Genomic DNA, 15,827 nt, shown 5'->3' with positions numbered 1-15,827 from the left:
TCCCCCGTAAATTTTTGAATCCTCATCCACGTCTTTTTCGTGTCGCTCTATAAGCTAATAAATGAAAAACTGTAATTAATATCTGAACGTTCCCCCCTTTTTTAATCTCTTTTCCAAATTTTTTTCTTTTAAGTCCTATAAACGTTATGAGTAAATTAATGAGCAAGTGCTATACTTTTCGCTCTTTTTAAGATTATTTGAAACTTGTATATTGTGACCATTTTTTCCAAAGATTTTATTAATTTTTTTAAGCCTTCATAAACCCTTCTTCTACAGTTATCTGTACCATTCAACTTAAAATTTCAATTAATAAAAGAAATTGGTTTGAAATTTTTGATACAAAAAAATGCAATATTCTTTTCTTATACTTGTAGAAAGTGCACTTCCTTTTATGTGTGGAAAATTGTTACCAGACAAATTGAAACGGATCTAATGTTTTCGACGCCCAGTTTTGTGGGCATATAATTTTTCACCCCCGAGATGCACATGCAATTGTACTACAAAATAGAGCGCTATATAAAACCAAAACGTTTTTAAGTGGTGGTCGGTCATGAAAACACGAGGTTCGCTTTCTATATACTCATATACTTTTGTGCTTTTAAAATCAAGTTCGTTCAGATGACAGTCGTGCCATAAAATTGAAACAAGCAAAAGTCAAGTAAATGCGAAATATGCAATTGCATAAGATTTTATCAATGGGTATTGAAACTTTTGCTTGCATTTGAACATTATCAGACTTAATCAGACTTCATCAGAATGAACAGAAAGTACAACTTAAGTGCAATTGTAAAAAAATATTATTAATAGTCACTGTCAGCCTCTCAACGGCTCTTATTGAGGCGCTCTCCTTTTTTAAAATTCAAATTGCTTTTTTTTCGTTTTACATAAGACACCACTTTTCACGTTTGACTTCTGACTTGCCTAACTCTCTGTTTGAACTGAGAGTAATTTAAAATTGGTAAAGCTTCAAAAAACTTTACGCAAATACGTTTAATTTCAGAATGCGAAATGAAGTAATCAAAAGAAGATGATATACCACTAAAGCCCGGACACTAAGAAATGATGTTTAAAGACTTACACTAGATGCTGTAATAGGCGTTAGTATTTAGCATTTTTTCTGCAATTGAAAAAAGAATTCACCATATTTATCTATTCTAATGAAATTGAAGAACAATTTTCAACACTTAAAAAAATATGACGACAGTCAATTTTAATTTTCTTTTCTAACAATTTCAATCCCAAAGGCGGCCAGTCCCAAACTCGGCAATCTGCGGGCTATTTTTTCCAAAAGTCTATAAATACAGCCCTTGCTTTGTTTATAATAAGTTATCAAAAAAATAGACTACAAAAATTAGATGCCTTGAAGTTTGTGTTGTGCTTCTCGCAGTTGAGATTGGAATTTGTGTCCGAAATTGTGAGCTCTGCCCACAACGATAAATCAAAATTGATAATTCTTTTTGATATTGTCGTCTTCCTTGACCGTATCATAAGCGCATTTTTGTGTCGTATAGAAATACTTGTTTCGAAAAGGGCTTGATTTCCAAAAAAAGTTTTTTTAAAGAGAACGTTTTTTGTGGTTTATAATAGTAATTGTTCACTCTGCTGTTTATATGTCTGCTTTTTCGTGTTCCTGTTGCTTATAGACTTGAAGTGTTTGAGCTTCAAAATTGGATAAGGTCTTAAGGAACACAATTTGATGAAAATTTAAAAAACCTCAAGATAAAGGAGGTTTTTTGATTGCTCCTATCTGTTTCATATTCTGAAAAGATTCTCGCGCGGACAAAAATCCAGCCAATGGTCGAGAACTTGTCTGATCAGGGGGGTCATTTTGGTATGGGATGGTCTGATCAGATGTTATTTCGACCTAGAATGGTGCGATCACAGAAAAATTTGAGCGCAAGCACTATGAACGCACAGAGGCCATTTCAAAGGCGCGAAAGCTAACTTTTAGACGTGATAGCTAACTTTTGGGCGCGATTAGCTGTTTTAGAGCGAACAAAAGTCTGATTGGCATGTTAAACGCAGGATCGTCTGGCCAATGGTGTGGAATCTGTCTTGACCATGATTGCAAGGACTGATCAAAGGTGGCTGCGAGCGCACTTAATGTTTTGAGCGCAGTTAATTCTGATCAGAGGTCACTTCTGTCTGGGAAGGTCTGATCAGAGTTCTTTTTGGGCTAGTATGGTCTGATCAGATCTCATTTCGGTCTGGAGCCACATAACCATGACGCAGAGCAGTTATTTTTCGAATAGTTCTTCACTTTTGATAGTTCAATGGCTAGCATGTTTATTTTGAAACATATTTTCAGTTTGGATGTCGTTTACGCTGAAAATTCGAAAAATCAAAGGGGCATTTATTGCTTCGCAGATATTGTTATTAATACTTCTTCGCGTTTTTAAATGAGTGATTGGATGCGATGTTGTGTAGGTGGAGAAGTACGTGGAGGACATCCACCAGCTGGCGGAGGAGAGAGACAGACTGGTCAATCAGCTGCAGGAGGACAACAGACTCCTCAAGGCAGAACTCATTCACATGCGCACTCCCACCCAACGTATGAACAAATGGTACCTGGAGGTAAGGACACCTTATGTCTAGATAGTTTCATAACCAGGCTTATGAAAAGAGTTAAAAACTGAGTGGGTGGGTGGAGATCGAGCAATGTCACGGTCGCTGTCACCAAATTGTACAAATTTTAATATCATTCTGAGCGTTGTGAGCTCTAACGTACTCAATTGTAATGATATGTTTTATGTTTCAGCAGGGTAATTTTGAGAAAGATGACCTCTTCCCTCTATCCCAAATGCCCCTTCCCGCCCAGTTTGATGTGCTGCTGGAGGAACAGACTTCGGTCAAAGAGAATTTCCACAAACTACAGACACTCTACCAGTTAGTAATTGAAAAGAAACTAATAGTGTTGTCCAAATAGCTTTAAACAATTCATTTTTTTCTTCAAACTCCCAGCTGGGCAAGTCTTATATTATGTCCCTAAGTCAGTCATATATTCTGTCCCCTGCATCAAAAGTATTTTTCTAGGTTTTAAGACGATTCTTGTAAATTCAACCTTAAGCTAATATCTTTTAGGAGTGAGAAGACAGATGCGGATTTGTGTCGTAAGAAACTGCAAGAGACGGTGGCTCAGAATAAAAAACTCACAGACGACTTCAACAAACTAAAGCTTGAAAAGGAGACGCAAATTGAAATGCTCAAGTCTGATCGGTCAAGCAACGAGACAAACTTTCAGAAGGAAAAGAAAAACATGCGCAAGGAGAACAAGAACCTACAAAATCAGGTGGGAGGAATTTAGGAAAATTTTAAAAAATGAATTTTTGAAAATGTACGTAAGCTGGAGTTATAAATCCAGTTTACGTATATTTTTAATAGCCGCCTCAGCTTCTCAGCCGGCTACTGAAGCGCTGCTAATTTTTTTTTTACGACTCAAAGACGAGTATTGTCTTCTTAAGGTTTTTTTACCGGCAGTACTATTCGTTCAGACAATGTTTTGACGTAAAAGCGAAAGTGAGTGAAATTGCCGTGCAAACTGATTTTTTCTGCGCGAGAGAAGTCAAATGAAAAGTGCGCCAAAACTGGTGCCATTTTTCTTTTTAAATGCTAATTGTTTTATATGTTAACCTCTGATGTGGTTATTTGAAGCCCACTATTGAACTTCTTAGTCCCATTTAGACTCCCCTCCCCTTCCCTCATCCCCTCCCCCCTCCCCTCCCCTCCCCCGACTGAAGCAGGCTGCAATTCATTAGAGCTCCCACTAGTCGTTCGAGAGTAATTTATGTTTCCAATTTTTCTCATTTTTTTTTGTATTTTGGTTTGAATTTCTAGAGAGTCTCTTTTTTTGAAACATGAGAGACTTTAGGTTTGTTTCAATTTAAAATTTAATCAACTTTTGGCGTTAAGTTTTTGAAAAACAGTTAAAGTTTTTTTCATAAAAGCTGTCTCAAAAGTTCATTAATCATTTTTTGCAAAATGTATCGTATGTTTGAATTTTTCTTTTTCTTTTCGTTATGTTCAGGAGGGTGGATATTTGTCTGGGTTGACTTGTTGACTTTTTTATGTCTCAAATGCTGAACAATGAAATGTATTCGTTTTTGCTGATTTTCTAAATTTGATTTTTAACTTTCAAAAATCAAGAATTAGTCTTTCTGTTACGGTGTTCTTTACATTGCCTCCATATTCTTCACATTCTAGATTGTATCGTTTTAGTTTTGTCCTGGTACCTACATTTGTATTGGTTAAATGTCGTTAAAAATTCTTTCAGTTGTTAAAAATTGAATGTTTTCAGCTTTTTTAGATTTTCTTTATTTCTTTGTTTTGCAGTTAATTTCATTCAACGTAATGCAGTATTGAGAGTTTGCTAGACAAATGTTCCCAAAATTTCCACCTATTACTCTTTATTTTATTTTTCTTCAGGTCTTGGTATTGTTTTTAAACCAGTTTTTGCTTTTGATTATGATTCTTTTCCTTATGTCTTTCCTATGATTGAAATAATTTTTGAATTAGTAAGAAATCATGTCTAGGATAAGTACATCAAGGAGGAAATATGTGTTGTTTTTGTGCTAATTGCAGTGATTAGAAATTAATTGTAGTGGTTTTCTGATTCTTAAACTTGAGTATTCTTTTTTGAAAAATTTAACTTATTTTCTAAGATTATTGTCTGCCGTTTGCTTTCGCAATCTTTTAAAAAAACGCATCTTTTTACAGACTTAAAAACTGAGTCGGTGGAGATCGAGCAATGTCACGGTCGCTGTCACCAAATTGTACAACCGTCTTACAGGTAGGAAAGTTAGTCTCATCAACCAACTTTCTTACAAATCGCCAAAAGCAATGTCTTCTATTTTGTTGAATCCAGTTATCAATTAAGTCGCCTAAATATCATTCTGAGCGTTGTGAGCTATAACGTCATCAATTGTAATGATATGTTTTATATTTCAGCAGAGTAATTTTGAGAAAGATGACCTCATCCCTCTATCCCAAATGCCCCTTCCCGCCCAGTTTGATGTGCTGCTGGAGGAACAGATTTCGGTCAAAGAGAATTTCTACAAACTGCAGACACTCTACCAGTTAGTATTTGAAAAGAAACTAATAATGTGGTCCAAATAGCTTTATACAATTCATTTTCTTCTTCAAACTACCAGCTGTGCCCGTCTTACATTCTGCAGTCATATATTCTTTCCTCTGCATCAAAAGTATTTTTCTAGGTTTTAAGATGATTCTTGTAAATTCAACCTTAAGCTAATATCTTTTAGGAGTGAGAAGACAGATGCGGATTTGTGTCGTAAGAAACTGCAAGAGACGGTTGCTCAGAACAAGAAACTCACAGACGACTTCAACAAACTAAAGCTTGAAAAGGAGACGCAAATTGAAATGCTCAAGTCTGATCGGTCAAGCAACGAGACAAACTTTCAGAAGGAAAAGAAAAACATGCGCAAGAAGAACAAGAACCTACAAAATCAGGTGGGAGGAATTTAGGAAAATTTAAAAAAATGAATTTTTGAAAATGTACGTAAGCTGGAGTGATAAATCCAATTTACGTATCGCCTCAGCTTCTCAGCCGGCTACTGTAGCGCTGCTCATTTTTTTTACGACTCGAAGATGAGTATTTTTTTCTTAAGGTTTTTTTACCGACCGGCAATACTATTCGTTCAGGCAATGTTTTGACCTAAAAGCGAAAGTGAGTGAAATTGCCGTGCAAACTGATTTTTTCTGCGCGAGAGAAGTCAAATGAAAAGTTCGCCAAAACTGGTGCCATTTTTCTTTTTAAATCTTAATTGTTTTATATGTTAACCTCTGATGTGGTTATTTGAAGCCCACTATTGAACTTCTTAGTCCCATTTAGACTCCCCTCCCCTTCCCTCATCCCCTCCCCCCTCCCTCCCCCCCCCCCCCCTCCCCCGACTGAAGCAGGCTGCAATTCATTAGAGCTCCCACTATTCGTTCGAGAGTAATTTATGTTTCCAATTTTTCTCATTTTTTTTGTATTTGGTTTGAATTTCAAGAAAAAACCTTTTTTTGAAACATGAGAGACTTTAGGTTTTTTTCAATAAAAATTCAATCAACTTTTGGCGTTAAGTTTTTGAAATACAGTTAAAGTTTTTTCATAAATGCTGTCTCAAAAGTTCATTAATCATTTTTTGCAAAATGTATCGTATGTTTGAATTTTTCTTTTTCTTTTTGTTATGTTCAGGAGGGTGGATATTTGTCTGGGTTGACTTGTTGACTTTTTTATGTCTCGAATGCTGAACAATGAAATGTATTCGTTTTTGCTGATTTTCTAAATTTGATTTTTAACTTTCAAAAATCAAGAATTAGTCTTTCTGTTACGGTGTTCTTTACATTGCCTCCATATTCTTCACATTCTAGATTGTATCGTTTTAGTTTTGTCCTGGTACCTACATTTGTATTCGTTAAATGTTGTTAAAAATTCTTTCAGTTGTTAAAAATTGAATGTTTTCAGCTTTTTTAGATTTTCTTTATTTCTTTGTTTTGCAGTTAATTTCATTCAACGTAATGCAGTATTGAGAGTTTGCTAGACAAATGTTCCCAAAACTTCCACCTATTACTCTTTATTGCATTTTTCTTCAGGTTTTGGTATTGTTTTTAGACGAGTTTTTGCTTTTGATTATGATTCTTTTCCTTAAGTCTTTCCTATGATTGAAATAATTTTTGAATTAGTAAGAAATCATGTCTAGGATAAGTACATCAAGGAGGAAATATGTGTTGTTTTTGTGCTAATTGCAGTGATCAGAAATTAATTGTAGTAGTTTTCTGATTCCTAAACTTGAGTATTCTTTTTGAAAAATTTAACTCATTTTCTAAAATTATTATCTGCCGTTTGCTTTCGCAATCTTTTTCAGATTAGAATCATGAAATATTTGAGGGCAATTGATAGCCCTGTCATGTTTTTCAGCCTTTCAGTACTTTTTCCATACTTTTTATTTCGGACTTTTTTAACGTTACCAAACGTTGTCAATGATATAAAATTTTGCTGCATTCTGTGCCTCTTGGTGACAGTGATTAAAATTTCACCAATTTTTAGATCAGACCTGGGGAGGTAATGAGAGAATGGTTTAATACAAAAAGTAATGGCTTCAGCTGCAATTACAGTTTTTTTGTGAAGTTTGGATGCTTCGAGTCGCTTCCGGAATTCTTCCGGCTATGTTTTTTTACTTCGTCGAATAAAAATTTTTTCGTTTTACCTTCGTTCACAGCTTGTTCAACATTTTGCGTGAAATCTTTTTGAGTTCTCTAGGCTAGTTTCACTCTTGTCTCGTTTTGCTTAAAGTGCTTTTAAAGAGCAGTTCCTCGGCAAAGCAATTCAAATTGAACAGAGTTCAAATTGGTAAACCCATAAAGCCCGATTTTAGATGCCCTTTATCGAAATTTATTCTTAGTTAGCATCTCTAATGCTTATTTTTATTGATACTAGCCCCTGTGTTATCTCACTACGAAACAGGAGTATGTTCAGCTCCAAAATGACATCAAAATAGTTCGCACTTTAACATTTTTTCTACGAAAATCATTTTTCACTAGTTTTTTCCCTTCTTTTAATCCCAATCTTGGTTATGGGAATCAACGGCGGCTATTTTCCGGCAACCTGCCGGGTATTTTTAAAATTTGGCTCTGAAAGATGGTTTCTCGAAAACAATTAAATTAACGATTCAAACAAGGTTTTGTACAATATCATTTATTTATAGATGTAGTGCACAACTTTTTTTTGTACAGTTGAACTAATAGTACTTTTGAAGAGACTAAAGCTTCAAAAAGTGCTTTCAGATTTCATTGCAGAAAACTGTGTAGAAAACCTATTTTTGCAATTGTGAAATAAATGTTCATACTCGGGCTCGATCCTGCAACCTGTGTTATTGCAGATGCTGAACCTGCAACATACTAAAGACAAAGAAGCAGTTGAGATGCAGAAAACAATCAAACAGTTGGACGAAGAGACGGACAGACTGAAGAAGGAATGTCATGAAATGAAGATCACAATAGATCAGCTCAAAACTTCTGTTAAACTCAAAACTGAAGATCTGCAAAGAGTCAGAGGTAAGAATGCTGGTCTCAAATGATGCATCGGGTTAATAATTTGAAACACATATGCACTTTATCCAAAATGCTTTGACCGTCATTTTCCAGACTTTGGGTTGTAGATTCTAATGAAATGATGCCACAGCTCCTGCATTCCTAGACTGAGGCTTGTGTTAATTAAAACGCACAATGGTGTAATTTGCGTTTTTATTACACTGACGAAATTACTCATAAGTTTGCCTGAAGTCTGATTGTTGACGCGCTGATGGTTTCAGCATCAATCAGAATCATTTTTTAAAGAACAAAAGATGGCTTGGATATTAAAGGCACAGTTATGATAAGCTCAATAAAGCAAGTCGGTAGTTTTAGCGCTAAAATGCTCTGTCAACTGAGCAGAAAATGTATTTTTTTCCGATAATGAAGGCTAATTATGGTCTTTAAGCGTCTGAACATGACTAAGTGTTGTCTAAATTGATATGCCTAAAACGAGTTATAGTGTTTAAAAACGAGATAACGTTTGAATATTTTTGATTGTTGTCTGCAACGATCCGCACCTGACGTTTAACCAGCACCTGAGCGTGGGCTATATTTATTGTGTTGCACGTATTATGGCTGCACTACACGAAAATTTTTAATAAGCAAGGAAGAAGCAACCTGTGAAAACCAAGGAACGAAGAGAGTGGAAGAAAAAGCGGACAAACACGTTTCGACCGTAAAGGTATGGAATTGTTCGTAAGGAGTAAAATTAAGCTACAGGACCAGTAAAAGTTCCTCAAGTGAGATTTTCTGCCAAATCATTGACAATTTTATTGTTTTTTAAAAGTCGCGAAGCGATATTGGCTATTATTGGGGACATCGTGGTTTTTTCTTGAATTCGTCATCTCCATCGATGATTCTTGCGACCTAACTTCTTGGAATTGACTTTTTCAATTTCAGTGATTTCTACTGCTTTGCAGTTAAAATTTGTGTGCGTGACGTCATTGGTTCTGATTGTAGGTGAATTGCATGACTTACCTCACTCAAAAAAATGACTTCTGAACTCGCTAAATGAACTTTAAAGTTCATGAAAATTTACTAGTTAAAAGGCAATAGTGTGCATTCAAATAGTGTCAAACGTAAATGCCCTAATTCTTGAGTGTTATAGTCTTGAGTTTTTGATTTCCAATAATATTTTTGAAAAAAATTTCATTAGGGTTTTTTCTTATAGAGCATATGTGTTCCATAAAAATGTCCAAATCTAACCAAAAAGTCTGGTAGCCTATTAAAAGACTGGCGGTCAATCAGTCTATCTTATTTTATTAGTTGTTTCAATTCATGGAAAGCCACAAGCGTCTATCGCGGCTATTTTCCGGCAATCTGCCGGCTATGTTTTTCATATCCAAATAAAATGGCTGGGTCAGCATTTTGGTCACCATTTAAATATTTGGGGCTACCGCAAAAATAGTTGGGGTCACTGCTGCAGTACTTAGGCACATGCGCAAAATTGGACAATTTTGAAACACTTTCTCAAAACAACACAAAGTTGCTTTCTTTTCCAGGAAACGTGATGGTACCTACCTGGCTAAAAAAAGTTATTGGTATTAAACTCCACCTTTAGAAAGTTTTGATTATCGTCACATCATCTTCAAAAAAATTGCATAAACAATGCTAAAACTTGATATAGTCATGTTTCCAAATTTGATTTTGAAATTCCGTAGAGCAAGTTGACAAATTGTAGCTTCCCTTCTCACTTTTTAAAGATTCGTTAGTTTTTTTAAGATTATGTTTCATCAGAAAAATGATGATTAGAGGTGCTATTTTGAATATTTTAGATCAAAAAGAATTGAGTTTTACTCATTGCTCAAATTTCCAACACTAACCAAAATCTCCCACGGCAACTTTTTTCAATTTGTTGCAACACGATTTCTAATTTCTGGTCGTTTTTTTCTTCTTTATATCTCATCCCTTCTAATATAAAACTTTTCAAAAAAGACAAATTGTAGTTTTACAATAGAATAAAATGGTTGGGTTGGTAAAAAAAAAGTTTTGCTATGAAAGTGAAATTGTTTTGCTTTGGAAATGTTGGATCTATCCTGTTTTGCCACCCAACTTTGTTAAATTATTTTTTTACGTCCCCTAGGAACACTTGCTCTTTTCTTACATATTGAATTGCTATATAAAAACATATAATTTGTTACTGGGTGATGTAAAAACACAGGGGGCAAACAGAATAGATCCAATTTTTTTTTATTAAATTTACTCCTATGAAAACGTTAGGAGAGCTGAAGAAGACGTTCAGATCACGAGAGCGAAAATTTACAACCATGCGACTTTGGAACAATTTAGTCTGTCTTCTCTCATGGATGAGTTTTATTTATCTCAGCGTTTACCTTTTTATGGTGTAACACTTTGATTAACGAGTAAACCCCTGCCTTGAAAACGTTTTAAAGCTCTCAACATAGTGTATAAAAAACGTATTAAACACCAGAAACTTTAACATAAGTTTTGTTTTTCTCTGCTGCAAATATCCAGAAAAAAATGAAAATATTTTAAGACAAAGAATTTGAAACAAAAACTTTAATCATAGCAAATGATTTTGATGCTTGATGTTGGATCACTCTACCACAAGGAATTCTTGCTCGCTTTTTTGCCTTCTTCTTGTTTTTCTCATCCTGTACAAAGTTGATTCTCCGTTATCTGAATAAATTTACTTTCATATGATTCTTGTTTCTTCATCGAGAAAATACTTTTAATTAGTTTTTGTATGTTGCACTTATTTAGATACACCGTAATTAGAAGTTCAAGTTAATTACTATGTAATTAACTTAGATACTCTGTAATTGGAAGTTCAAGTTAGATTCAGGTGCACAGATAACTAAAAAGTACTTGAATTGCAGTTTAGGTGCTTTTTACCCTAAATGTTCCAGGTGTAATCACCTGAAAAAAGTGTTTACGATGAAATATGCTGTAAATCAATCTATTTTCCGAATCAACTGAGACCGTATAAAAAGAAATTTTTGTGCATAAACATAAAAACGTTTTATCAATAGAACAACGGATAATTTTACTTTGGTTTTATATCCTCTTAGTTGAGGATTTTTTTGACTGTCGTATGCAACAGAAATTTTTCAGCATACTGAATACATTTTTAAGATCATTGAGACGCAAAACTTTCTTTTATAATACGCATCACAAATTGTGCATATTACGTGATGGTAAAAATTAACATACCAAAATTTAATTTAACTTAAACTATTAAAAGGTAAAGTTAGTTATAATAATCCAAGGTAATCTCGACGTTCAAACAAACTTCAGAAGTAGTACATCTATAATATTTTTTTGCGATTTAAGCGCTCAGTTGAATCGATGAGAAAAACTGTCGAGTTAAGAACTAAACAAAGCTTTTTATTTATATCGTATAGAAAAACAGACAAAGTTTGTTCAATGCAGTTTGGTTTCTAATCACGTAGAATAAATACAAGGCGTAACAATATTTGAAAAATCTACGTTGAAATTAAATTGTATACAAAAATGAAAACAGTGGTTCTGATTTGATCAAAACAAGATAGAGGCTTTATTTGTATCGTTCATTACACTCAACTCGGAGATATTGTCGTTGTTGTTATTAAAGGTTAGTTTTACTACTTTTCGACTTTTATAACTTCTTTGACCTCTTGTTTTTTTCGTACATGATTCAGCGCCGATCGCAACTTTTAGTTCAACGATTTTTACTCACGAAATACATCAGTATACACCAGTTTCTTACTCCTCAAATCAAAAAATGGGTTTTTAAATCAACTTCATCAAATTTGAGCAGCAATTGTATTCAAATTGATGTGGCCTATTTATTTTACATATCAGTAGAAAATAGAGAAAAGCAAACAATTATTTTACGGATGTTTTCCATTACGGGGGGGGGGGGGGGGGGGGGAAGGCGTAATAACGTAAAAGATCCCATTTTTGGTGATATTGGATCAAAATGAGTTTAGCCGTATCATTAGATGTTTAAATGAGCATCGTTGAAAGTTTTGGGTAGTTAGGTCTATAAGTTTGATGTGATTATGTAGTGATGAGAAAATTAGTTAACCCAGTGAACTGAAACTTGATACTCCTTGATAAGAAACATACTAAATCTTGGTAAATCTTGCCAAGATCTTGAGATGGTACTTACCATGAAAATATCAAGATTTGTCTGAATTTGCAAGATCTTTGCATGGGTATCAAGAAACAATGGTGAGTGGAAAATGTGCTCTGTGTGATTTCAGATCAGCTGACGTCATCAGAGGAGCAATTGAGGAGTACAGTGGACAGCCACACGAGTGACGTGTCCATCCTGCACCAGACCATGGAGAACATACTCTCCACAAGGGTAAGTCAACGACCCTCACCCGGTCTCTGGCGCCCGGGCCGAAGTCGTGGAAACATTATTAGACACAACTGAACTCTGTAGGTGGCAGTCGGAATCGTTAAATACACGGTGTTTGTGTCTGGGCATTTTAAATCATGTACAAGGTGTTTCAGACCACTAACCCTGTATTTGAAACTATGAAATATCTTAAATTTTGAATCATAAACCCGAAATGTTGATTCAGTGCACTCAGGCACTGAATCAACATTTTCAATACCCCCCCCCCCCCCCCCATATTTCAATCTAGGAAAACTAAAACCATGAGCAGAAAGAAAATGTGAAATTTCTACCGTTTTTGATTTTCGATTGATTGTATTCAATTCATTGAATGGATATTTCTTGCATCTTAATTCACGAGTTTTATCCAAAATTTAGTGAACTATTTGACATTATTGCTTTTGTATCGTTCTTATTGATTTTTTAACCTTTACACCAATGCTAATAAACAACTTTGACAGCCAGTCTTTAAAATATTGCACAACGGAGTAAATGCATTATGGTTAGATTGTCATCGTAGTTAATATGAGTAGTGAAAACAACAAGGAGGCTCGTTAATGTGCGTTCGCACATGATGTTCCGACCCCCGCTCATCTACATTTTTGACATAACTGTCAACCAAATAGATTTTCGAGTTTTAAAAAAATTGTGACACAAACTAAAAAATGAATTACATAATGCCATGCCCCATTAAAACGCTCACAAGATCTCACAGCATTAATAACACTACGGGAGAAAAAATAGACAACAAAATAAACAAAAAGAAAAAAAATTTTTACGATTCAAAATCTAAACTTAAAAGCACCCAGTAACAACGTCAAAATGCAATCAGAAAAAACTTTAAACACACAAATTTACTTCTTTATTACTAAAAGCCAATGGGACATTATTTTAAAGAGACTAGATAACAAAAAAAATAATAATGAGGCGAAATCCAAAAATCAACAATTTTTTTTTAAACCAAATATTTACAAACGTTTTAAAAACCATCTGCTTTAAACAAAATTTTTTTTTACTAGATTTACTAAAATGCCAAAAACAATAGAATCTGTCTTTGGTTAGTTTAGGCCACAAAAACAAATTAAAGTTGAAGAAAAATTGAAAAACTTAGAAAAGAATTGCGAAGACTCAAATTATTGAACCCTTTAAAATCTTTCGCTGTTACCTGAATATTGTTGTTGACTTCAAATATTATTTAAACTATTTCAGATACAACTATACTAAAAGATTAAGTTCTTTCAGTTTGACCTCATTCGAAAATCATTGGGATCTGCTGTTACACGAATGTGCTTAAACAAGAGAAAATGAACAAAAATATTGACCACTAATAAAACTTTTATGAAAACGCATAATTTTCAAAAATCAAAAGATGCGTTACGACGTAAAATTAATAGCTTATTTATTATTCGAACTACAGGCAATTAGAAAGGGACTTTCAGCGATGATAATTAGGTAAAAAATGACAAAAATATCAAAAAAATAAAAAGTTAAAAGATTTGAAAACAAATAATATCAATCCTTTTAAGACTATTTGCTATAAATTTGCTGCATTGGGTAGCTTCATTTGTTAACCAGTTGGTTAGAAAGTTACGCGACCTCTCAGCTCTTTACAATTACATAAAAAAGTAAACAGGCAAAAATGGCAAATTCAAAAAAATTGAGAAAAATTTCCAAACCATTAAAGATTGAACAATTCATTGAAAACTTTTTCATTTACAAATATTTTCAATAACAATGAAATTCTTTATTGTAGAAAATGACTTCAAAATACCAAGAAACAAGAACAAAATTATTAAAACCACAAATTGTTTTAGAAAACCGGAGTATCAGAGCCATTAATTTCAATAGCTTTCAATGGAAATCAATAAATAAAAAAATAAGCTTCGATGAAAAGTTATGCTTCTGCAATAATTTTTTTTTGTTCCTTAATCATCAATAAGTCGTCACAGCAAGTCGTATGACTACGATAATGACAACATATACAGGCAGAAACCAAAAAATTAGCAGAAACGTGCGAGAAGACAGTGTCGAAGCCATTCAAACCATACGTTTTTCTCTGTAAATTTTATCTACGATCTATTGAAAGTCTTCTGTATGCCAATGGGAACTGGCATTAATAGGATATATTGATAATATTTTGAAAGGATTTAAAAATATGAAAATTATGAAAAAAGATAACCAAAACTTACGAAAAGTTATGAAAAGTCGTGCCATCCAAGTCGTAAAGACAATAGTTAGAAAAAACGTCTAACCAGATGTATTTTAGATGCAGTAGAAAGGAAGGGTGTCCTGTCAATGGTGAGGATGACTAACAGTTCACCGAAACAATGTTAAAATTGGTTAATGTTCAAAATTTTACTTTTCAAAAAAATTTTTAAAAGTCCTAAGAGCCATTAGCTGTCCACTCAAACTACTACATAGGTTAAAATTCTGCTCTCTAAGAAACCTATTGATCTTTCAGTTAACAACTCTATGTCATGGGACATCAAATTGTTTTTAAAATCTCAAAGATTATCCAATATTCAATAAAAATTACGAAAACTCAGAGTCGGAGCCATAAAAAATTAGCGATTCCTTGAAAACCAATTATTTGTTCATTGGGCTTCATTTGGCTGTGAATGAGGCTTATCATAAACAGAACCTTGATATGAAAAATGATTAGTCTCTAAGTGACTTGAAAAAAAATAAATAAATATGAAATTGTTTTTAAAATATCAGCTCTCAAATTGAAATCGAACTTTGTTTTGATAGTGAACTTCCTTATGAGATGAAAACTACACTTTTCATGACCTTTCGTCTAGTAGAAACACAAGGTTGTTTCATTTGTAGCATAAAATTTTATTTTGAATTGATATTTTTATAGAAAGAAATTCTAATTTGAACAAAAAAGTGAACAAAATCAAGCCAAACATCATGTGTTCACACAAAACTTTAAACCCCAATAACACCTCGAAAAACACGAAAATCATAGAAAACCTTTTTAATTCCGAACTCTACGCTGGAGGAGCTTTTTAATGATACCACTCACTTTTCTCTACAATGAATATATCGATCGGCCAAAATTGTCTGAACAAAAAATACCCATTTGAGTATATAGTTCCTCCCCCCACAAATGGGGTCGGAACAAAAATGCGACGCAGTTTCCATGTTTAGTTTTTCAACTATAAGTTATTCAACTTTTTTAAAAATAGGAGGCAGCTGACCAATTTGTGAATTAACTCGAGCTAATCGATGCTCGAACAAGCTGCAGAATTTTTACACTTAATTCTAATTTTTCAGATTTGAAGAAAAATGTGTAAGAAAACCAGGATGCCAAGATTTTTGTTGTTTGAGCTTTATGTTAGTGGAATAGAATTAAATTGGTCTTGCGAAACGTCACCAACATTTTCCATACAATTGCAATTTA

General features: G+C 33.8%; 1 protein-coding gene across 7 annotated transcripts in view; it reads left to right on the top strand.

The window, feature by feature from the left end:
- Nucleotides 1-15,827, top strand: part of LOC142353595 (uncharacterized) — a 74,989-nt gene that overhangs the window by 32,843 nt on the left and 26,319 nt on the right. For 5 of the 7 annotated variants that reach the window (XR_012761056.1, XM_075405878.1, XM_075405881.1 and 2 more), the window contains 5 exons: nt 2,428-2,574; nt 2,759-2,886; nt 3,082-3,289; nt 7,881-8,055; nt 12,282-12,385. Coding sequence is in view for 6 of the 7 variants with exons in the window: in XM_075405878.1 (XP_075261993.1) it covers nt 2,428-2,574; nt 2,759-2,886; nt 3,082-3,289; nt 7,881-8,055; nt 12,282-12,385 (762 nt within the window). In the remaining variant the exon portion in view is untranslated. Of the gene's footprint in view, nt 1-2,427; nt 2,575-2,758; nt 2,887-3,081; nt 3,290-4,948; nt 5,073-5,258; nt 5,467-7,880; nt 8,056-12,281; nt 12,386-15,827 lie in introns of those variants that run through there. The other 2 variants (XM_075405880.1, XM_075405883.1) reach the window with 2 other exon arrangements.

The sequence above is a fragment of the Convolutriloba macropyga genome, chromosome 14, assembly GCF_964194025.1.
Source record: "Convolutriloba macropyga chromosome 14, txConMacr16.3, whole genome shotgun sequence".
NCBI lineage: Eukaryota > Metazoa > Xenacoelomorpha > Acoela > Convolutidae > Convolutriloba > Convolutriloba macropyga.
Note: the sequence above shows the minus strand (reverse complement) of the source record. Positions and strands in the feature narration are given on the sequence as shown.